At 46.4% G+C, this 24178-nt stretch overlaps 1 protein-coding gene across 1 annotated transcript in view; it reads left to right on the top strand.

The window, feature by feature from the left end:
• LOC144504817 (follicle-stimulating hormone receptor-like) overlaps positions 1–24178 on the top strand; it is a 186598-nt gene that overhangs the window by 123542 nt on the left and 38878 nt on the right. Inside the window, exon 4 of the mRNA XM_078230567.1 lies at positions 8587–8661. Within this exon, the coding sequence (XP_078086693.1) occupies positions 8587–8661 (75 nt within the window). The remainder of the gene's footprint in view (positions 1–8586; positions 8662–24178) is intronic.

The raw sequence follows: 24178 nt of genomic DNA, 5'->3' as shown, positions 1-24178 counted from the left end.
CAAATGCAGCAGAGCATAGCAAGAATCAGCATGGTGGAAAAAGTTGATTCTCCCAGAGCTGGAGACTGACAGCATTTCTGCAGTTTATGAGTCATTTTAACACCAGCGAGGACAAATGGTGACTGCAGTCTAGTTAAATGTTCCTTTCCTCGCCAGGTTCCAACACTGCGCCCAATGGAGTATGACTCAAATTATATCACAAAGCAGGAACCAGCATAAATTATCTACCTCAGAGGATAGCTGTTGTTTCGCTGCTTTTATACGACAGCCAATTTTAAAAATATCATTACATAGCTTCTTTGAAAAAGTTTGAAAAAGCTGGAGCAATCAGGCTATTATTAGCACATCATCCAGAATTTATTATTTCATTGAAGAAGACTTGGAAAACTTCTTGGCAATACTTGAAAATCAAATGGTGAAAGGGAGGGAGAATCTTAAAACATTCACCATCGCCAAGGAAAAGGTACAGGGAAAACTCTTAGACTTAAATGTTGACAAGTCCCCAGGACCTGATGGCCTACATTCTAGGATCTTTAAATAAGTGGTTACAGAGATAGTAAGGCATTGGTTCTAATCTTCCTGAATTCCTTAGGATCTAGAATGTTCCCAATGAATTGGAAAATAACAAATGTAACACCTTTATTCAAGAAAGGAGGGATAATAGAAAGCAGGAAACTATAGGCCAGTTAGCCTAACATCTGCCGTAGGGAAATTGCTAGAATCTATTATCAAGGAGCAAGATACTCAGAAAATCCTAATGGGATCAGGCAGAGTCAACATGGTTCTGTGAAAGGGAAGTCATGTTTAAGTAATTTATTAGAGCTCTTTGAGGAAACAACAAGCAAGGTAGATAAAGGGAATCTGCCGATGTAGTGCACTTGGATTTCCAAAAGGGATTTGATAAGGTGCAACATCAAAGGTACTACTCAAGTAATGAAGAAGCCAAGTGGAATGTTGGCATATATTGCAAGAGGAGCAAGATATAAGAGTAAAGATGTTTTTCTACAGCTGGTTAGGGCCTTGTAAGACTGCATCTGGAGTACTGTTTGATCTCCTTGGGCGGGATTTTCCAGCCTTGCTCGTCCCAAGACTGGAAAGTTCGGCTCGAGGTCAACAGAACTTTGTATGGTCTGTGTCCCGCCCGTTACGATTCCCGTGGCTGACAGGATGGGAAAATCCTGCCCCTTATTTGTAAAAGGATTTAACTGCATTAGAAGCAGTTCAGATAAGGTTCACTTGACTGATATTTGGGATGAAAGGTTTATCGATGAAGAATGGTTCAACAGGTTGGGCCTGTACCAAGTGGGCTTTTGAAAATGAGAGATGATCTGATAGAAACAAATAAGACCCTGAGGGGACTGGATAGGATGGCTGTTTCCTCTCGTTGGCGATACCAGAACTAGGTGACACAGTTTAAAAATAAGAATAATTTAAGATGGAGGTTAGGAGAATGTTTTTCTCTCAGAAGGTTGTTAGTCTATGGAATTCTCTTTCCCCAGAAAGCAAAGCTGGGTCATTGAATTTATTGAAGGCTGGGTTAGATAGATTTTTGATAGACAAAGCAGTCAGGGTTATGGGAGGTAGAAAGGAATGTGGAGTTGAAGCCCAATCAGATCAACCATGATCTTATCAAATAGTGGAACAAGTTTGAAGGGTTGAATGGCCTACACCTGCTCCTAAATCCTTTGTTCCTATGAATTCCATTTTGCTATCACTTGTGTAAATGAGCTTTAAGACCCTGATATTTTCCCCTATATTGTTTGATCCGACATGGAGCAGTGTCACTAGGTCCCTTGAAGATTTCTTCAGCATCACTTTGAATCTATTTCAATATGTGTTAGTCCAGCTCCCAATAGGCAGCTCAACATCTGTAGCAATTTTCCTTACAATTGTTACAGCCCATGTGGCTTGGGGAGATGCGGGTGAGGGGCTATATTTTATGAGACGGTGACAGCCCCTTTAAGAACTAGCGGGATGGGGGGCGATTCTCCCAAAAGTGCTGAATTGATGGGAAAACTGGTCTAGATCACGGCTGTTTTTTCAGTGCAACTTTAGACTGGAATCCCCCCACTCTGTGCAATACAGAGATCACAATCGGAAATCTCATTAAAAGCCAGAGGGGGTGGGGGGAGGGTCTATTCATGCTGGGGTCTGACAGTTCTGGAACTCTGCGCATGCGCAGTGGTCCCAATCTGTCAATCTCCCCATTTGCTGGCCAGCTCGATCACTAGCCAGCCAGGGACCACAGCAATGTTGTCCCTCCAGCCCCCCACAGCCCAATCACGGTCCCCATGACAATTCCTGGGCCAGCCCTGGTGCCCCCCACCCCCCTCCCCCGATGTCCAGCCCATCCCTCCCAGCAGTGACGATCCCCCACCCCCCTCACCCCAGCAGATCCCTCCCCCCCCCCCGCTGACCCACCCCGGAGTCAGACCCCCCCCAGCAGACCATTACCGAGCTTCTCTCCCCCCCCCACCCCCACCAGCCAGCCTGCCCCAATCACTGGCCTCCCTCCGGCCCAGACCGATTGCCATGCAGAGTAGCAGTGGGACCCCCTACCCCCACCAATCACCCCTCGGCCCCGTCCACAATAGGCCTTGGCACTGCCCAATGCCCGATGGGCTGTGCCAAGGTGCCTCCTGAGCATGGGCACTTTGCCCCTTGGGCAGTGCCGGGGGCACAGGCTGGCATTGCCAGGGTGCCCTTGCCCAGGGGGCACTACCCCCCGCCGCCTGACCCCCTGGGGGACCCCGATTGCCCCTCTTCACTCCGCCGGGGTCTCCCGCTAGTTCCCCGAACGTGGGGAGCTACTCTAAACCCTGCCGAAATGAAGTACTCCTGGCGGGGTGGGAGATGCTATCGGGCCCGGCAAGTTCTGTGTTGGGCCTGATAAACACATGCAAAATATATTTAAAATACATTTTAAAAAGATTTAAATGACTTACCTCTCTTCCCATCAGTTTCCAGCGCGGTCCTGATTACGACTGTTCCCTGGCTCTGGGAGACGCGCATGCGTTTCCGATGCATGCACGAATCCCGCAAAATGGCCGACGTCGCGCAACTCCTGATCGGACCCACCAGAAAAGTTGCGGGTCGCAATGGGAGAATCAGGCCCTAGATTTCTCTGGGAGATTATTTCTGGTAAAGCACCTTCCTTCCAGGAACTGATCGGTTTCCTGAGAGATGAACAATTGGAAAAGAATCAACAAGAAGTTAATTATAGGGGTCACTGGATTGTGGATGCAGTTTTATTTTCAAGCAGGATTTTGGCTAATAACAGGCTTGCTGAAGGGAACACCTCTTACAAGCAGGATTCATTTGAAATTCTGTGTGTGTGAATAGAAGAGTCTCAATGTCTTGGGAACTCTAGAACTCCTGACAGTGAGATAGCCAAGTTCAGAAGAGAGAGTTTTAAAGCTAAGACTCCAGCGTTAAAAAATCTTAAAACCAGGAGAGCCCTGATATGAGGCGGCCATGCTTAATATGCTAGTGATACCTGTGTTGAACAGCAGTTTACAACAATGGACATTTGGAGGAGATTTGAAGGGACAATCTTGCCAGCAGTAAGTGGCAGGGAGAATAAATTTCAATCCTTGTGCGAATCTTTGAAACAGAATTCAGATAAAGTGATCAATATTCCAATTTCTGGTAAGTGCCTGAAATGAACTAATTGAGGGTTAGTCAAATGAATGTAGAAGGAAATTTGTGTTAACGTGTTTGACTTAGAATAGAATTAACTGAGTTCTTTATACTTTAAATATCTTTCACATGACTGACTATTACAGCTCATAATTAGTATTCATGCTCCTTGATTTCGGTGTAGTCATTTTTCACCTTCACCCCCAATCACCGGCCCAGACATCACCCTCCCCACCCCCTTTTTGCCAGCCTGGGCATCACCCCAACCCCCCAGTGGCCACCCCCACCGATCTAGCCCCCCATCCTCTGCAGAGTTCCTCCCCCTTCCCTTCCTTCCCCCACTGCAGAGCTCCCTCATTACCTGCCACCTGTCATGGCTTCATCCTTTTTCAGGCCCCACCCCCTCAGGCCATGCCCTCTCAGACCCCATCCTCCTCAGGACCCACACCATTGGAACTGCCCTTGGCACTTCCAAAGTGCCCAGTGGGCAAAACCAGGCTGACACTGCCCAAGGGGCATTGCCCAGTCTTAACCCATTGGTGGGGATGATACCTGATCCTCCCCGGTGAGGACCTTGGCCAGTGAGGTGGTAATTTCAAGTGAGCCCAGGCAATAGCATCCAGTACTCACGAATAACATGCAAAGCATGTCAAGAATATTTAAATTGGTTTTGCGTCCTTTTGGAGTGCGAAGCCGATTTTTCCGGCAAATCAGTGCCGGTAACATCGCAAGAGGTGAAAAATCAGGCACGATCCTGATTTTTCACCTCTCATTTGAACTTACCGGCTCACCTCATTGATCGATTGGCAGGACGAGCCAGTAAGCTCGCAGCCACAATGCTTTGGCCTCATCTATTCTCTGTAGTAGCGAATTCCACAGGCTCACCACTCTCTGGGTGAAGAAATCTCTCCTCATCTCAGTCCTAAGTGGTTTACCCAGTATCCTAAGACTGTGACCCCTGGTGCTGGACTCCCCCACCATCAGGAACATCCTACTTGCATCTATTCTGTCTAGTCCCATTAGAATTTTATAGGTTTCTATGAGATCCCCCTTTATTCTTCTGAAGTCCAGCAAATATAATTTGAACCAACTCAATTTCTCCTCAAACGTCAGCCCTGCAATCCCAGGAATCAGTCCGGTAAACCTTCTCTGCCCTCCCTCGAAAGCAAGAACATCCTTCCTTGGATAAAGAGACCAAAGCTACACACAATATTCCAGGTGTGGTCTCTCCAAGGGCCTTGTATAAATGCGATAAGACATCTCTGCTCCTGTACTCGAATCCTTTCGTTCTGAAGGCCAACATACCATTTGCCTTCTTTACTGCCTGCTGCACCTGCATGCTTACTTTCAGCGACTGGTATTCAAGGACACCAGCTCTTGTTGCATATTCCCCTCTATCAATCTATAGCCATTCAGATAATAATCTGCCTTCCTGTTTTTGCCACCAAAGTGGATACCTCACCCTGAATGTGCATGTATACAAAACCATGAAGTCACAAACAAGCACAGGGATAGTGCCAATCAACACTTCCGATTATTCATCTCACTATCACTGACAGATGTATATATCAAAAAGATAACGGGTCGGAACGTCCAAGCTCCCTAGCATCATATTGGGTGAGGTGGGGGTAACTCATACATGCTTCAAGTTTTTAGGTGTCCAGATTACCAACAACCTGTCCTGGTCCCCCCAGTGCCGACCTATAGTTAAGAAAGCCCACCAATGCCTTTACTTTCTCAGATTAAGGAGATTTGACATATCAGCTACGACTCTCACCAACTTTTACAGATGCACCATAGAAAGCATTCTTTCTGGTTGTATCACAGTTTGGTATGGCTCCTGCTCTGTCCAAGACTGCAAAAAACTTCAAAAAGTCGTGAATGTAGCCCAATCCATCACACAAACCAGCCTCCCATCCATTGACACTGTCTACACTTCCTGCTGCTTTGGCAAAGCAGCCAGCATACTAAGGACCCCGTGCATCCCGGACATTCTCTCTTCCACCTTCTTCCGTCAGGAAAAAGATACAAAAGTCTGAGGTCACTTACCAACCGACCCAAAAACAGCTTCTTCCCTGCTGCCATCAGACTTTTGAATGGACCTACCTCGCATTAAGTTGATCTTTCTCTACACCCTAGCTATGAGTGTAACACTACATTCTGCACCTTCTCCTTTCCTTCTCATTGTATGGTATGTTTTGTCTGCATAGCGCGCAAGAAACAATACTTTTCACTGTATACAAATACATGTGACAATAATAACTCAAATAAAATCATATCCTCTCACCCCATGCCTGTTGTGTACTACCTTATACTGCATTCAGTTTATAAACATTTCTGATGTGGAGCAAGTCGTAAGTTTCTAATTATTGTCTAATGAGTAACCCTCTGAATCTCCAAAGTCTGTCCACCATGTACACTCTCTCGTTTCCTTCTCTATGAACGGTATGCTTTGTCTGTATAGTGTGCAAGAAACAATATTTTTCACTGTATACTAATACATGTGACAATAATAAATCAAATCAAATCAAGTCAAACTGTGCTGGGGAATCTCTTTCAGAGCTTCACAGGTAAGGGTTTTCAAGGCAATTACCTAAACTTTCTCTGGACAATTGCCCTGTGCTGGGAATCATCTGATAATGTGACGTAAATCGCAAAATTTGAATGGTTCTACCAGGGTTATACAAATAGTTACTCAGAAAGAGTGAGAACAATTAAAACTTCTTCTAACATCTGGGTAACTATTATAAAGGCGTTCCCCTCCCCCTCTTCCCACCCCCACTGGACCCCTAACCCCCCAGGGGACTGCACCACCCCTCCGACTAGCCGCACCCACCTCTCCCCATGGTATTCCTGAATTCCTGACCCCCATGGGGGTCACATCTGGAGTTGAGCTCTTTTGTCTTTGTTTGAACCAATGCTGCAATGAGTGACCCTGGCGAAACCCAAACCGGGCATCACTGAACAGGTTATTGCGGAGCAGGTGCTGCTTGATGGCACTGTTAATGACCCCTTTCATCACTTTACTGATGATCAAGAGTAGACCGATGGGATGGTAATGGGCCGGGTTGGATTTGTCTTGCTTTTTGTGTACAGGACATACCTGGGCAATTTTCCACATTGCTGGATAGATGCCAGTGTTGTAGCTGTAATGGAACAGCTGGCTAGGGGCATGGCAAATTCTGGAGCACAAGTCTTCAATACTATTGCTAGAAATATTGCCAGGGCCCATATCCTTTGCAGTATCCAGTGTCTTCAGTTGTTTCTTGATATCATGTGGAGTGAATGGAATTGGCTGAAGACTGGCATCTGTGATGCTGGAGACATGCAAAGATAGTTGTAATGGATCATCCACTTGGCACTTCTGGCTGAAAGTGCCTCAGCCTTAACTTTTGCACTGATGTACTGGGTTCTCCCATCATTGAGGTCAAGGATATTTGTGGAGTCTCCTCCTCCAGTGAGTTATTTAATTGTTCACCACTATTCACAGCAGGATGTGGCAGGGCTGCTGACAGGGAGAAAATGTTCCCACTGGCAGCAGGATTGAGAACCAAAGGCTACCCCTTGAAGGTGATTGGTCTGAGAAACAACAGCAACATGAGGGAAGCCTTTTTAACACAGCAGTTAAAAAGTATGGAGTATGGTGGAAGCAGATTCGATCATGGCTTTCAAAAGAGCATTGGACGATTTTCTGGTGAAAACATAATTGCATGCTAAAGGGAGAAGGCTCTCAGTGAGATTAGCTAGCAATGAACCAAATGACCTTTTTTATTGGAACCATTCTATGATTCCTTAATTCTATTTATGGTCTGTATTCAGTCACCTGACATGACTTCCTTCATCTTGTATCATTTCAGCCATGAAATAATGCAATTGAGCCATCCCAAAACCAGCATTATTTTTAAAGCATTCTGCCACGTACCACTGATGCTGGTATCTACTTTGCCAATTTCCTTACATTTCTGTAGCTGTTTGACACCTATCTTTCTGATTAACTTTTTATCAACTATCTTAGTATCACCGTCTATGGTTCAGTGAAATTTTTTTACTTATGCTTCTGCCTGTTGGTATGTGTTCCCTGTTGCTATATAAATGCAAGCTATTGCATGAAGCGGTGGTCACAGATGCACATCAATGTATAGTATTGTAATTTAAGTATGTGGTCAGTAATTTGGTACATCATTTCACCTTGCTTTTTCCTAAACACAGTATTGCAATATTCACATGCAATTCTCCAAAGTAAAATGTTATTTTGCATTTAATGTTTTTTTGTGCCTTGAAATTCTTTGACATATTGCTAATAATGTTTTAGAATGATATTCTCACGGAATATAGAATTTATTCCATGCTGATAAGATAGCAACTCAGCAGAACCACTTTGTCATGAGCTAGTTATGGTCAAAGTGATTTAAATACTTGAGCATTCGATCTCTGCACAAGTGAAGGCTGACTGTAACCATAGTGATTCACACAATTGTTGTATGCAAGAAAACGGTTACCATCCAATGGGATCAAACTCCACCAAAATACAAGCTTATTTTCATATTTGATGAAATATCAAATAAGGGCAGGTTTATTCCTCCAGTGAAGGAGATCTGTACCAATGCTTCACCTGTTGTAGTTCTATTTTGTGGCTCAGATTGAGAATCATGCATCTGATATGGTATGTATAAAGGTTTAACATTGCTTCAGGGTTTAAGAAAAATGCCAAAGAAAGTAGTAACTCCATAGATTTTCTTTAATCACTACTATTTAGATTGTAATATCTGATGCAAATAAAAACTGATTTTTAAACATACCTTACAAAAGCTATAATCTATAATACACTAGGGTTTACAATACAATCAGCTTCATTTTAATGGCACCATCTTAACAATTTGTTATTGCTGGGTAGTTTACAAAATGGAGTCATAATCAATCACTCCATTCTTTGCTATTGTTTTACAGAATAATTGATAAAGCAAAACTTCTTGCGCATATTGATCAAGGAGCATTCGGAAATCTTCCCCACCTGAGATACATGTAAGAGAAGTTCTTCATTTTTCATAACTATATACTGTGTATTTTTGCGTCAATATGATAAACGGGCATTACTGGCACAATCAATTATCTAGTAAGATAGTTTCCAAAGTTTGGAGCTGAACTGTGATAATCCTCATGGCCTGCACGGGGAAATCACTGATTGACCGCCCTGTCGGACTTGTTGAATTCAAGCTCCCTGGGGATTGGTAAGTCACTAACCAGGTGGAACTCATATAGCAAGTATAAAGCAGGCCCCTGAGTGGGTCCATTATTGTATTATCCTGGTTGGGACCTGTTTGTGTTCACCACAGGCTTGTGGGGTTTTTTTTTGCTTTACTGAATTTTGTGCAATAAAGCACTGTTCCTTTACAGCTGATTTCTGGCAGGGGGTGGGGGGGGGGGGGTGGGTGGGTGGGTGGGGGGGGGGGGGGGGGGGGTGAGAGGGGTGGGGGGGCACGATTCTCCCAAAAAAATGTAAGTGCAATTCATGATGTTTTTCCAGTGGGAGTACACACTCAAATCTCCCACACTCTGCGCAATGCAGAGTCACCAATCGTGAATATCATTAAAAGCTCAGGGCGGGGGCAGGGCCTATTCACGCCGGAGTCTGACGGTTCCGGGCCTCTGCACATGCGCAGTGGACCCGACCTGTCAGCCTTCCCAGAGCTGGCCAGTCCAGGACCCTTGCAATGCTGACCCCCCAGCACCTCCCCCCGCCCCCCCCCCCCCCCCCACCCCCCACACAACCCGATCGCGGCCCCACAAGCATTCCCGGGCTGGCCCTGACCTCCTCCCCAACATCGTCTCGGAGCACCCCGATCTCCAGCACCCCCCCCCACCCCCAGCAGTGACAATCCCTCCCCTACCGACTCCCACCCTGGCGGACACCCCCACGGGAGGCAGATCCCCTCTCCCCCCCCCCCCCCCAGGAGGCTGGCCCCCCCGGCAGACCACTAACCTCCCCTGCCCGCCCCAATCGCTGGCCTCCCTCTAGCCCCGACTGATCCCAATGCAGAGTGGCAGCAGGACCCCCCACCAACACCGATCGCCCCCTATAGGACCATAAGACCATAAGACATAGGAGCAGAATTAGGCCACTCGGCCCATCAAGTCTGCTCTGCTATTCAATCATGGCTGATATTTTTCTCATCCCCATTCTCCTGCCTTTTCCTCATAACCCCTGATCCCCTTATTAATCAAGAACCTATCTATCTATGTCTTAAAGGCACTCAATGACCTGGCCTCTACAACCTTCTGCGGCAAAGAGTTCCACAGATTCACCACTCTCTGGCTGAAGGAATTCCTCCTCATCTCTGTTTTAAAGGTCATCCCTTTAGCTTGAGGTTATGCCCTCTGGTTCTAGTTTTTCCTACTCGTGGAAACATCCCCTCAATATCCACTCTATCCAGGCCTCGCAGTATTCTGTAAGTTTCAATAAGATCCCCCCTCATCCTTCTAAACCCCAACGAGTACAGACCCAGAGTCCTCAACCATTCCTCACAGACAAGCTCTTCATTCCAGGGATCATTCTTGTGAACCTTCTCTGGACCCTTTCCAAGGCCAGCACATCCTTCCTTAGATATGGGATCCAAAACTGCTCACAATACTGCAAATGGGGTCTGACCAGAGCCTTATACAACCTCAGAAGTACATCCTTGCTCTTGTATTCTAGCCCTTTCGACATGAATTCTAACATTGCATTTGCCTTCCTAACTGCCGATTGAACCTGCACGTTAACCTTAAGAGAATCTTGAACAATGACTCCCAAGTCCCTTTGTGTTTTTGATTTCCTCAGCATTTTCCCATTTAGAAAATAGTCTGAGCCTCCATTCCTCCTTCTTCCTCCTGCCCGACCCCTGGGGGAGGCCCTGATTTCCCCCCCTTCACTCCAGCGGGGTCTCCTGCTGGTTCACTGAACGTGGGGAGCTACTCTAAACCCCGACGGTGTGAAATACTCCTGGCGGGTGGGAGAGGCTATCGGGCCTGGAGAATTCAGCCCCGGGCCCAATAATGACATTTAAATTACATTAAAAACAGATTAAGATCACTAAATTAGTCTTCCCGCCAGTTTCCAATGTGGTCTCGACTGCGTCAGGTCTCCATCAGTGAGAGATGTGCATGCGTTGGGAACTGTTGTGGGAAAAATGCCACTTGTGAGTCAGACTTGAAGGTTTTTTGACTCAGTATGTAGACAGGCCAACTAGAGGTGAGGCTATATTGGATCTGGTGCTGGGAAATGAGCCAGACCAGGTGCTAGACTTGGAAGTTGGTGTGCATTTTGGTGATAGTGACCACAATTCGGTTACGTTCACCTTAGTGATGGAAAGGGATAGGCATGAACCTCGGGCCAGTGGTTTTAGCTGGGGGAAGGGTAATTATGAGGCTATTAGGAGAGAATTAGGAAACATAGGTTGGACTAGGAGATTACAGGGACTGGGAACGTCCGACATGTGGAGTTTTTTCAAGGAGCAGCTACTGCGAGTCTGTGATAGGTATGTCCCTGTCAGGCAAGGAGGAATTGGTAGGGCTAGGGAACCGTGGTGCACCAAAAAAGTTTCTTTGTTGGTTAAAAAGAAAAAGGAGGCTTATGTTCGGATGAGACGTGAGCACTCGGGTAGTGCACTAGAAAGCTTTAGATTGGCTAAGAGGGAGTTGAAGAGCGAGCTTAGAAGGGCTAAAAGGGGACATGAGAAGACTTTGGCGGATAGGGTTAAAGAGAATCCTAAGGCGTTCTATAGGTATGTCAAGAACAGAAGGTTGGTTAGGGCAAGTTTAGGGCCAGTTATAGATGGCAGAGGGAAGTTATGTGTGGAACCGGAGGAGATTGGTGAAGCATTGAACCAATATTTCTCTTCGGTGTTCACGCAAGGGGACATGAATATAGCTGAGGAGGACACTGGGTTGCAAGGGAGTAGAATAGACAGTATTACAGTTGATAAGGAGGATGTGCAGGATATTCTGGAGGGTCTGAAAATAGATAAATCCCCTGGTCCGGATGGGATTTATCCAAGGATTCTCTGGGAGGCAAGAGAAGTGATTGCAGAGCCTCTGGCTCTGATCTTCAGGTCGTCGTTGGCCTCTGGTATAGTACCAGAAGATTGGAGGTTAGCGAATGTTGTCCCATTGTTTAAGAAGGGGAACAGAGACTTCCCCGGGAATTATAGACCGGTGAGTCTCACTTCTGTTGTCGGCAAGATGTTGGAAAAAATTATAAGGGATAGGATTTATAGTTATTTGGAGAGTAATGAATTGATAGGTGATAGTCAGCATGGTTTTGTGGCAGGTAGGTCGTGCCTTACTAACCTTATTGAGTTTTTTGAGAAAGTGACCAAGGAGGTGGATGGGGGCAAGGCAGTGGACGTGGTATATATGGATTTTAGTAAGGCGTTTGATAAGGTTCACCATGGTAGGCTTCTGCAGAAAATGCAGATGTATGGGATTGGGGGTGATCTAGGAAATTGGATCAGGAATTGGCTAGCGGATAGGAAACAGAGGGTGGTGGTTGATAGTAAATATTCATCATGGAGTGCGGTTACAAGTGGTGTACCTCAGGGATCTGTTTTGGGGCCACTGCTGTTTGTAATATTTATTAATGATCTGGATGAGGGTATAGTTGGGTGGATTAGCAAATTTGCTGATGACACCAAAGTCGGTGGTGTGGTAGACAGTGAGGAAGGGTGTCGTAGTTTGCAGGAAGACTTAGACAGGTTGCAAAGTTGGGCCGAGAGGTGGCGGATGGAGTTTAATGCGGAGAAGTGTGAGGTAATTCACTTTGGTAGGAATAACAGATGTGTTGAGTATAGGGCTAACGGGAGGACTTTGAATAGTGTGGAGGAGCAGAGGGATCTAGGTGTATGTGTGCATAGATCCCTGAAAGTTGGGAATCAAGTAGATAAGGTTGTTAAGAAGGCATATGGTGTCTTGGCGTTTATTGGTAGGGGGATTGAATTTAGGAGTCGTAGCGTTATGTTGCAACTGTACACAACTCTGGTGCGGCCGCACTTGGAGTACTGTGTGCAGTTCTGGTCCCCACATTACAGGAAGGATGTGGAGGCTTTGGAGAGGGTGCAGAGGAGGTTTACCAGGATGTTGCCTGGTATGGAGGGGAGATCCTATGAGGAGAGGCTGAGGGATTTGGGATTGTTTTCGCTGGAAAGGCGGCGGCTAAGAGGGGATCTTATTGAAACATATAAGATGATTAGAGGTTTAGATAGGGTGGATAGTGATAGCCTTTTTCCTCTGATGGAGAAATCCAGCACGAGGGGGCATGGCTTTAAATTGAGGGGGGGTAGTTATAGAACCGATGTCAGGGGTAGGTTCTTTACCCAGAGGGTGGTGAGGGATTGGAATGCCCTGCCAGCATCAGTAGTAAATGCGCCTAGTTTGGGGGTGTTTAAGAGATCCGTAGATAGGTTCATGGACGATAAGAAATTGGTTTAGGTTGGAGGGTCACAGTTTTTTTTTTTAACTGGTCGGTGCAACATCGTGGGCCGAAGGGCCTGTTCTGCGCTGTAATGTTCTATGTTCTATGTTCTATGTTCTATGTTTCAACAATACAGTTTTATTTAACAAAGCTTCGTGGAGAAAAGGCACTAACAAGCAGCAAAACCTTCTCACAATGAGACAATAGGAGCGGTCCATCTTTATACCCTTTACACAATAGATGGACCGGACATCTAGCCATTATCACATCGTTGTAATCAAGTAGGTGATCGATCATGAAACACATCAACACATCGTTCTAGACAAATACAGACAGATACAGACATAAACATGTTAACATCGCATTGTTCCATGAATGGATACATTTCCTACGTCAGTGACTATCAATGACTTTAGTTTCGGTCTATTCATACAGTAGTTGACAGTAATTGGTTTTCCTGCAGTTATGTATTCGCGATCCCACCTGTAGTTAATCTCATTATTTATCCCTATTGTCCTTATCTTTAAGCCCTGGCTGGCTTCCTGTAAAATTTGATTCCTGCATGTTTAACTTTGGATAGCTGTCTGTCCTTTATGTTTTAATCTCAGGTGGCTGTTTGTACTGAAAGTCAGTGTCTGTTTAATGTCTCTTTCCCAGGTGACTGTTTATGTGTCAGGCCATCATCTTATGTGTACCCATCTGTATATTTTTCCTCCTTCAGGAACACATGCGCGAATCCCGCAAATCGGCACACGCGCGCGTCTCCCAACCTGACCCAGCAAACAATTAGCGGGTCGCGATGGGAGAATCACCCCCCCCCCCCCTGGAGTTATTATATGAATCCTAAAGGGGAGGAGAAATAAAGCAGATGTTCTATATTTTATATTGATGATAAAATCCAATGGCCCCGATATTTTTATGAAAATTGGGAAGATGCGGGTGAAGCCAGAAACTGCTGAAGAACCCGATGATTGGGGATGTAGCGAATATTTTTCTTTTGTTTCCCACACAGCAGCAGAGCTAGTTGATATGCTGGCTGGTGACTGGGCAGATAAACCAGCCCCCTGCTGAGTGATTAGGTGGGTGAAGGAGAAGGTTAGAAGACAGATTAGAAACTTATGATGGGGCCTCTAGAACACATTGCACTACCTGTTTGAATCTCAGAATAAACAATTGGATTGGGCTCCACTGGGATGTGTGGGAATACACTATGTTTAGGATTTGTGGCTCATCCCAATTGACTTTGTGGTGCTGTCTCATCTTACTGGCCTCTGTGATACATTAGGCTGGATTTTACTATAGAAGTAATGGCGAGGCTGACAGTGCTAAGTAGGATGGCATGGTGGCACAGTGATTAGCACTGCTGCCTCAGAGCACCAGGGATGTGGGCTTGATTCCTGGCTTGGGTAACTGTGTGGAGTTTGCATGTTCTTCCCGGGTCTGCATGGGTTTCTTCCGGGTGCTCCGGTTTCCTCCCACAGTCCGAAAGATGTGCTGGTTAGGTGCATTGGCCATGCTAAATTCTTCTTCAGTGTACCTGAACAGGACCCGGGGTTTTTCACAGTAACTTCTTGGAGTGTTAATGTAAGCCTACTTGTGACTAATAAATAAACTTTATTATTAAATTGTGAATCCAACAAATGAGTCCAGCAGTTGGACAGTGAATTGTAGAAATCCAGAGGTTGCTGAGTGCGTTAGATTCCGCCCCTCCACAGGCTGCAAAATAATTACGAGGATTTTATGACCTCGCTTAAGTGAGACTCGTAAAATCCACCCGAGGCCAACGGAGAATTCCGTTCTGCGTTCCCGTAAAATTCCGGCCAATATCTCGCCCAAAGAATTGGGATTGAAATACATGGAATGATGAATAGTTGTAATAGATGCCCTCGAAACTCTCCAGGAAACGTGCGACTTGTTCAGGCCAGTGTAAGTAAATTTTAAGAGACGTGATAAATGTTAATTACCTCCTGAATAACAATTCCGGCACTGAAAATAATGTTTGCTTGTGTGGAGTCTCATTCTTCCATGATGCAATTATGGTTGGAGATTTTGAAACTTCTTTTTTTAAATCCTTTTTTACTTTTGCTTTCTGTACTTTTTATCGTCCTTTCCTGACCTAAACCTTCTTTCACTCTTTTTATATCACTTTCTGTAGCTGATTTGCCATTTTATTAAATGTTCCAACTGATAGTTATTGATTTAGACACTGTAGGCGGGATTCTCCCGCGTGGTCAACATCCTGTTGTTATTTCTGGATCTCAACCCCATTGAAGGTCAGCATTTTATGGGAGGTGACCAATGATCATAGAATCCCTACAGTGCAGAAGGTGCCATTCGGTCCATCGAGTCTGTACCAACTCTCTGACTGAGTATTCTATCCAGGTCCTCTCCCCGTCCTGTAACCCCACACATTTACCATGGCTAATCTATCTAACCTGCACATTTTGGGACACTAAGGGGCAATTTAGCATGGCCAATCCACCTAACCTGGATTGTTGGAGGAAGCCAGAGCACCCGGAGGAAATCCGCACAGACATGGGGAGAACATGCAGGCAGTCACCCAAGGCTGGAATTGAACCCGGGCCCCTGGAGCTGTGAGAGCAAAGATGCTAACCACTGTGCCAACGTGCCACTTCCGAAATATCCATTCAATTAATGATGATGCATGTGATTAGGAGGCAGGAGCTGGAAGTGGCAAGCCCCATTTAAATGGCACCCATCAATGTGGCCATCAGAAATGGCCTCTTCCTGCTCCTATTTCTTATGATCATTGGGTTCGGGTGACTTTTCATGTTTTTCACAGTGTAACCCACCCAGAACTCCTCCTGACCATGGTGTGGCATGATGTGGAGATGCCGGCGTTGGACTGAGGTAAACACAGTAAGAAGTTTAACAACACCAGGTTAAAGTCCAACAGGTTTATTTGGTAGCAAAAGCCACACAGGCAGTCAGGATTAATAGTGAATTTAGTATACTTATAACACGTTAAAGATCTTGCATGGAGTCTGCACTTCCTATCATTGTCATTTCTTTCAGGCAGCGTACTTTAGTATGCCCTCCAATGAACCTTGTGCAATGCTACTCAGGAAAACTATTGAGACAGATTTCAAATATGACACAGATACACCTGTAAATGTTGTTCCGTTTTTAAAGGAAGTAATACTTTCCAATGTATAGAGAAACAGCTCCCACAATCAAATGACCTTCTAACTGATTTTAGTCATCACATTATTAAGGAAAGATAGTCTGGCCTCTTAATTGGCTTAAAGAACTGTCTAAGAACAGTTAGCCTCAACTGAAGGAAGACACAACAATTGCACATTACTGCCTTAAAGCAACATATAGACTGCTGCACGTTGACATAAAAAGTATACATTGAATGCTTTATAATGTATGGTTCCATTGTTGTATGACTGCATATCTTCTGACCAATGATGACCGATACCACAGGAGATGTTAGTATAATTAGAACAATCCAGACCACAGACCAGAACAAATTGACCAGTTATCCTAATTTGGCAACTAAATCCCTCAGGGTAAAAGCTATTGTCAAAGTTGACCAGATACTGGCTGGAGAAGGAGCACATTCAGCTTGTAGTGTGCTTTGCTATGGACCTGTGGTCCTAGATCAACGCTTAGTTATTCTGAAGTTACAACATCTGTCTTCAACATGGCTGTGTCAGGTTTCATGGGCTATTTGTCCATAATAGGGCAGGCTCTCAAGATGGAGGAAAACATCTGCTGGGTATTTGGGGATTGGAAAATTGTAGGGGGCTGAGTTATACAGGGCATTGGATTCCCTGCCCACTCCACAACCCCCCCCCCCCACCACCACCCTGCCTCTCCTCCTACCCCTTTCCCCAGTTAGAAAGTCAGGGAGAATCTGCCAAGGGGAACAATAGCTGCCCCGCAGCCATTTAATGGCCACTTAATCATTAATAAATCAGAAGCAGAAATCTACCCTTCTGCATCAGGAAGTCCCACCTTATATCCCTTCAGGATGAAGGCATGTGGCATTGGGTCAAGGTTTTGGTCAATGTTTGAGGGTTTCACAGGTGGTAAGTTGGCAGACTCTGGTGAGGGGTGGGGGGGGGGGCGGGGGGCAGGGTGGGGTTGCATCGAGAGGGCTGGGAGTCTGCGGTTTGAGAGGTCATGGGGAGGTCAACCTGGAGAGGGGACCTCAGGAAGGGGGCACTTTGATGAGATTGGGGGACAGTTAGGGATGGACTTTGATGCCTCTGGGATGTGTTAGAATTTTCAAAGTGAGGGCTGGAGGAGGGAATTCGGAATCTACTTGCCTTCGGTTAATGGTCTCAGTTTGGAGTTTGTCAATGAGGAGGACCAGAGGTGATAATCAATTCGTAAATCACAAAACCTGTACTGTCTGGTATACATTAAGTGCACAGATGTCGTGTTCAACATGGGGAGTCTTTTTTATATGAGGGGAATCTTTTCCCACTCGGGGACTTTGATATGGAATGGGCGCAGTACCTTTCAGTTGGTCATTTGAATACTTTTGTGAGGTGAGACTGACGGCCCTCCAATGTGCTGCCGACTCTCTTGTGCAATTCTGCATCAGGCCCCATCATGGCTGCCGTCTGCCTTTTCCACCCAGGCCCAGCAGGCAGCTCTTCCCTCGGAGAAAGCTTAGCCCCAATAATTGGGTGCTGAGCTCGCCACAGACTCAATGAGGCCATTTACATTTGAAAATTGCATCACATGAGTGGCACAGATGCGGCACAAGAATCACAATCACAAGCTGAAAATGATTCAGGGCGAGATTCCCAACCCTGCATTGAAAATCAATCTCTTTGTAACTAGACATATCTTGTCACCACACCAAGTATCTGAGTTCTTTGAACGGAAGTGCTCCCTCTTTGCTAGTTTCCCTATATATGTGGGTGGCACGGTGGCACAGCGGTTAGCACTGCTGCCTCACAGCGCCAGGGACCCGGGTTCAATTGTTGTGTCGCGTCACTGTCAGTGCGGAGTTCGCAAATCCTCCCCGTGTTTGCATGGGTTTCCTCCGGGTGCTCCGGTTTCCTCCCACAGTCCAAAAGATGAACTTGTTAGGATGATTGGCTATGCTAAATTGAACTAGTGTCAGTGAGATTAGCAGGGTAAATATGAGGGGTTATGGGAATAGGGCCTGGATGGGATTGTGGTCGGTACAGACTTGATGGGCTGAATGGCCTCCTTCTGTACTGTGGGATCGCATGATTCTATGATAAGCGATGACAGTGTCGTTACTGATTGTTAGACCCAGGTTTTATTTTTCACAACGTATTTCAAAACATTTTCTGCATAAATCATTTTATATCATATGAAGGCACGAAAGCTACCAGTGGGCCAAGCTGACATTGCATGTTTGTACTGAGTTTCTCATTTTCTTGTTCGTCCATTTGGAACAGGAGTAAAGGAACTCTTAATGTGACAAGGACTTTTGAAATGCATTTATAATCTTTATGGTTCAGTGTCATATCATTCATTTTTCCATCATTATATTTTTATTGAGTTTGTTGGCAACTGTGAAAGGTTTTTTAGTCAAGTGACTCAAATCTGGGATTTCATGGTTGGAGTGCTAAAAATAGCTCCTTTGGTTGCATTCTTTCTTTCTTTGATGTGCCAAACCTTTGGAAGTTTCGAGTGTGGCATGGTTTTCAATTGTAAATTTCAAATTGGATATGTGCCCTGCTGAAGTATGGAAATATATATAAGAAGCAAAGAACAAGCTATCCTAGCGACTCCGGCACCTAGTGTAAGCTAACAGTTCTGTTCAGTGCTGAGTGAATGTGGCACTGCCAATGGTTCCACGGTAGCACAGTGGTTAGCACTGCTGCTTCACAGCTCCAGGGTCCCGGGTTCGATTCCTGGCTCGGGTCACTGTCTGTGTGGAGTTTGCACATTCTCCTCGTGTCTGCGTGGGTTTCCTCCGGGTGCTCCGGTTTCCTCCCACAGTCCAAAGATGTGCAGGTTAGGTTGATTGGCCAGGTTAAAAAATTGTCCCTTAGGGTCCTGGGATGTGTGGATTAGCGGGTAAATATGTGGGGGTAGGGCCTGGGTGGGATTGTGGTCAGTGCAGACTCGATGGGCCGAATGGCCTCCTTCTGCACTGTAGGGTTTCTATGATTTTAGATTCCAGTAGTGATTGCGTGTCAAAAGTACTTCATTGGTGGCGGAGGGCCTCTGGAGGATATGGAAGATGCTTCATAAATGTAAGTTTGTTTTTCCTTACGAGGCTATAGCATGGTTGACTGGTGAATATGGAAAAAGCTGACCAGCAATTATTCGTTGGCATGCGATCGTGTCCTATTTACCCTGTACATGGCGCTGTTGGGTGATCTTAGCTTCAGGTTTATTCTGAATGCCATCTTCTCCTACATTGGACCCTGGATGTCTAGTATTGAGTCTGACCACTATCTATTTTCAAGCGTCATGCACTGCTATCTTGCAGGAAGTCTGCTATCAGTGGGGGAGAGAAAAACAGGAAACCTGGACTAAGATGCTCCTGTGGAGAACTGTAAAATTAGTCCAGTTCATAATGGCTTCAATTTTCCTCTATTATGGACCAGGTCCTTCATTTCATTTCTAGTATCACCAATGAACAAGCTTTCATCTGTCTTTCAGATACAAGTCCACTGATCATCTGCTCTTTGCATTATGGAATTGCTATTATCCTACTCTGCACCACCCAGCACCCACTCCCACCATTCACTGAACACCCCCTTCCATTATGAGTGGAAAAACACAGGGTCTGGAATAAACTTTCCACACGCTCCAATCCCCGACCTTAATATGCATCTGAGCATGTACACAACAAGCTTATACAGTTAGGTTGGGTGGGATTTTACAGCCCTTCCCGCCAATGGAATTTTCCAGTCCCACTGAAGTCAGTTGAATTTGGAACGGCTCTCCATAGTTTAGGACTCCGCCCCCACTGCGAAAGGGGTGTAAAATTCTGCCCGTTGTCGGAAGAACCACTCGATGCCTGACAAATGGCATACGCAGCTGCCAGGGCTCCGAGGTACATCAATAAGGGACCAAGCGAGAGAAAATGTTTGGTCATTTCTTGGTATTCTGAGATCCCTAAAGAAAACGTGCTGAAGGAAGAACCAAATTCGATCACAGAGAGAATTTACTGCATCATTGTTTCTGAAGAACACAATTCAAATTTTAAAAAGAGGATTATGAGTTTCATTGAACTAGCTGACCGTAGTATTTTGTAAACCTTATGATCTTCAGGGAATATAAATCAGAATTGGATCTGAATATGTTAATGAATTATAATCTGTAGTAACCTTTAAAAAGGCACTTATCTTTGAAGAACCAAAGGATAAAATAGGTTTCTAAAAGATTTATTAATACTATTGATATTCGATGGATGAAGTCATTAATTATACTTTAATTGCAGTCATAATTAGGTAAATCGCAAAAAAAATTACAACATTTAATCTTAACGATTCAGCTTATATTTTCCATCAATAGCATCTTAATATATTCAGCTGATTAAGTTGTACTTTGCATTCATATTTTATTATTACAGTTGTTACCCATAAAATTTACATGTTAATGAGAATTAGTCACCATCTGCCGCTGAAGCATTATAGTTACTAATCAGCTTGATAGATTTGTTGAGACAATGTTATGCTACACATTTTACATAACCTAATCAGCAGCGGCAAAATATTCCAAGGCCTAAAAGCTCAAGGGCTGAACATGATTGATTCCTACCTAATTCAGTCCAAGCAAAGCTTGTTTAACTTTTCCAGCTCTCACCAATGCCCACCTTCCCTTTTAAAACCGCCCACCATCAGCAATTCTTCCACATGTCTTGTAGGCTCTTGCCAAATTTTCCACCACACAAGTACTCTATTACAGTCAATATAATGCAAACTACAGAGAATATTTGCGTAGCTTATTAACATGATGTACGAGGGCATATTGATCTCATGCTAAGCAAGTGAGGCTGGTATGTTGCAAGCTTTGCATTCTCACAGCTGGTGAACATCTGCCAGTGTGGGGGCTACTCACAGCAACCTCCCATTCTAGATTGGACCTGCAGCTGAGTGTTCACTGACTGCAGAGGTTGGGAAGCACTGAAGCACAGCTTCAAGATGCCTATGCAAATTCCCGGTAATGATCTTGGTGGCTACATGCATTTTGCTGTCTCTGTGACAAGCTGGTGTTCAGGTCTGTTGGAATAGTGCCATGGGCTAGGACTACTATGGTTAGCCATTGTCTCCTGCACAGCGAATTACCTTAAAAATGGATATGTCATTACTGTCACCGGAGACAGAGGCATTGAATACCTCAATTCTGTTTTCTGTTCATTGATCACCCAGACATCAATGGAAAGGAATTCCTTTGCGCTTCCTGAAATCCATAGGCTTGTATGTTAGGATGGCCTTCTGGGTGCAGCTGACAACACTACAGGCCCATGGAAATATGTTGGGAGTGATTCGCCCAACCAGCTGTGCTGCTTTTGTCACGCAGTGGGCCGGGAGACATCAGTGGCAGCCGATTTGCGAGATTCGCGCTGGGCGTTTGGGCCTCCACGCGTCTCCCAGCCGAAGTGTTTTTGTCTCAACGGATCCACGCTGATGATCAATGTAACGGCGTTTTGCATTCGTTAACATACATTAGCATGCCATTAGCGGATCCGCAACTCGACTCTCCATCCCTGCTCGCGTCTCCCCCCGCTCCGGCGTGACGTCGCGCAGGTGGGGTTTACAACTGCTCTATAAAAGTCGGGACCTGGCGTGGTGGCAGCGTTGAACAGGAGTAAGGAGGTAAGTTTTATGGGGCTGCAGCTCCCGAACTGCAGGAGAGGCTGGCGGCAGGGCCTGGAAAAATTCTGCTTGGTGTGGGAAAGTTCCTGGAGAGTTGGAAGTGCTGTCCCCAGGCCCAAGGTTCCATGTAGTCTCTGTGGGGTAGGGCGGGGTCCTTTACTGTCTGCAGCCACGGGGCAGTTCCGTTGTTCTGTCTGTGGGGTGTGGTGAGGGACTGGAATGATTGCTGGGGTTGTAGGGAGTGGGGGTGGTGTGGGAGAGTGCTGCTTGAGGTCTCATGAATCAGGCAGCTGGTGCTCCAAGCAGGGACACACTTGTTAACACAGACACTCATACTGTATGTGCTATGCAGTGAGTGAGAACCCATCTTGTGATACCTGCAACACATGCCTGGAAGGGAATCCACAAATGGGAGTACTGATCCCAGTGAGGGATTGGGGAGGGGGGGGGGGGGGGGGGGGGGGGTGGCGGGGTGGGGGCAGGTGTGCTGGGGTAGTTGCAAGCAATGACATGTATCCATCAATCTTTCTCTCTCTAACCCCGACTATACAGTACGGATCGGGGACTGATTGATTTAGAGCTGCCCATCGTGGTGGTGGCTGAGGAGAAGGAAGCGGCTCAGGAAGTGGAGGGAGTAGCTCGGCCACTCCAGAAGCAGCCAGTGGCAGGCGCTCAGGAAGGAGGCCAGGGGGCAGTCGGTGATGCCCATGTGGTGGGAGAGCAGTCTCCCAAAAGGGTGGCCAGGAGAAGGAAGGTGCGGAGGCCTAGGCAATACCAAATCAGGAGGTTATTTGAGGGCCTATCGGAAGCCATGTCAAGTCACCGGCTCCACCTATCAAAGGAAATGGTTTGGCACATATGTGAGTTGCTCGCACACCTGGCATCTCAGGGCAGGGGTGGCCACCCGCTCCCAGTAGAAGTTAAGGTGACGGCGGCACTCATCTTCTATGTTCCAGGCACCCAGTGACGACCTCTGTGGAATCTCGCAGGCCTCAGTCCATAGATGTGTTCGCCAGGTCACAGATGCCTTGTACGCTTGGACAGGCCAATATATCCATTCTGATGTTGGGCAGGCTCAGCAGGAGGCCCTGACTGCAGGCTTTGCTGCCATTGCCTGGATGCCCCATGTGCAGGGGGCAGTGGATGGGACACACATCACCCTGCAGTCCCCACGAGGTGAGGGACAGCCATCCATTAACAGGAAGTGGTCCTACTCACTGAATGTTCAAATTGCATGTGACCATCGGATGAACGTCATGCAGGTCTGTGTACACCACCCAGGGAGTGTCCATGACAGCTTTGTGCTGAGACAGTCAAACATCCCTGGGCTATTTGAAGACCAGCCCAGGCTGCCGGGATGGCTCGTGGGGGACAAGGGTGAACCACTGGCTGATGACACCCATACGGAGGCCCGAGACCAAGGTGGAGACCCATTATAATGAGGCCCATACTGCCACCCAATCCATAGTGGAGGGTTGCATAGGCCTGCTCAAGAGGTGTTTCCGCTGCCTGAACCGCGCTGGGAGTGCCCTCCAGTATGATCCTGTGCATGCCTCAAGCATTATAATTGTGTGCTGCATTCTGTACAACATTGCGCAGCAGTGGGAAGGCCAGCTGGTAGAGCCATAGGATGGAGGACAGGCGGTGATGGCAGGGGTCCGGCAGCGCAAGGCAGCAAGGGAGGCCTTGATAGTAGACCACTTCACCTAGTTGGTACCGTGCAGTGTGAGGGCTGCACCCAACACCTTTCCATCACACCCCAGGAGCCATTACAGCCATCATCCCCCAACGCAAAACTGGCCCCTCAACCCACATGGCCCTTCTTCTCCCCAACCTTCTCTCAGCCCACCCCCCCTGATTTTGAGGAACATCACAGCAGGTTAATGGGCCTGGGGTGGCACTGGTAGCAAGTCTTTGGCTGGAGGATGATGATGACTTGCTGTTGTGCACATTGGGATCCTGCCCCTGGTGCCACTCAAGTCTGACTCCTACCCGTACTCCGAAGGCACACTGGCACCTGAGCCCACGTAGCAGTAAGGGTTAGAAACACAAACATGTGGGGCAATTGGTCGGGAGGGTTCGAACAGGGCTGGGGGTGTGGGGGGAGGGGTGTGTGTGGTGATGCCAGGGAATGATGTTTGACTAAGGAGTGTGAAAGAAAACAATCATCAGTTCCGCCTTAGCTGGAGCAGTGAGTACAATCTAGGTCCCTGGAAAATGTGCCCAGCAGCATTATGAGAAGGACAATAAGATTCAGGAGTTTAAACACATGGACTCCAATGCTGACTCCATGAGGTGACTCCGC

The sequence above is a fragment of the Mustelus asterias genome, chromosome 15, assembly GCF_964213995.1.
Source record: "Mustelus asterias chromosome 15, sMusAst1.hap1.1, whole genome shotgun sequence".
NCBI classification, from domain to species: domain Eukaryota; kingdom Metazoa; phylum Chordata; class Chondrichthyes; order Carcharhiniformes; family Triakidae; genus Mustelus; species Mustelus asterias.
The sequence above is the reverse complement of the archived record's forward strand: the minus strand, read 5'-3'. Positions and strand labels throughout refer to the sequence as shown.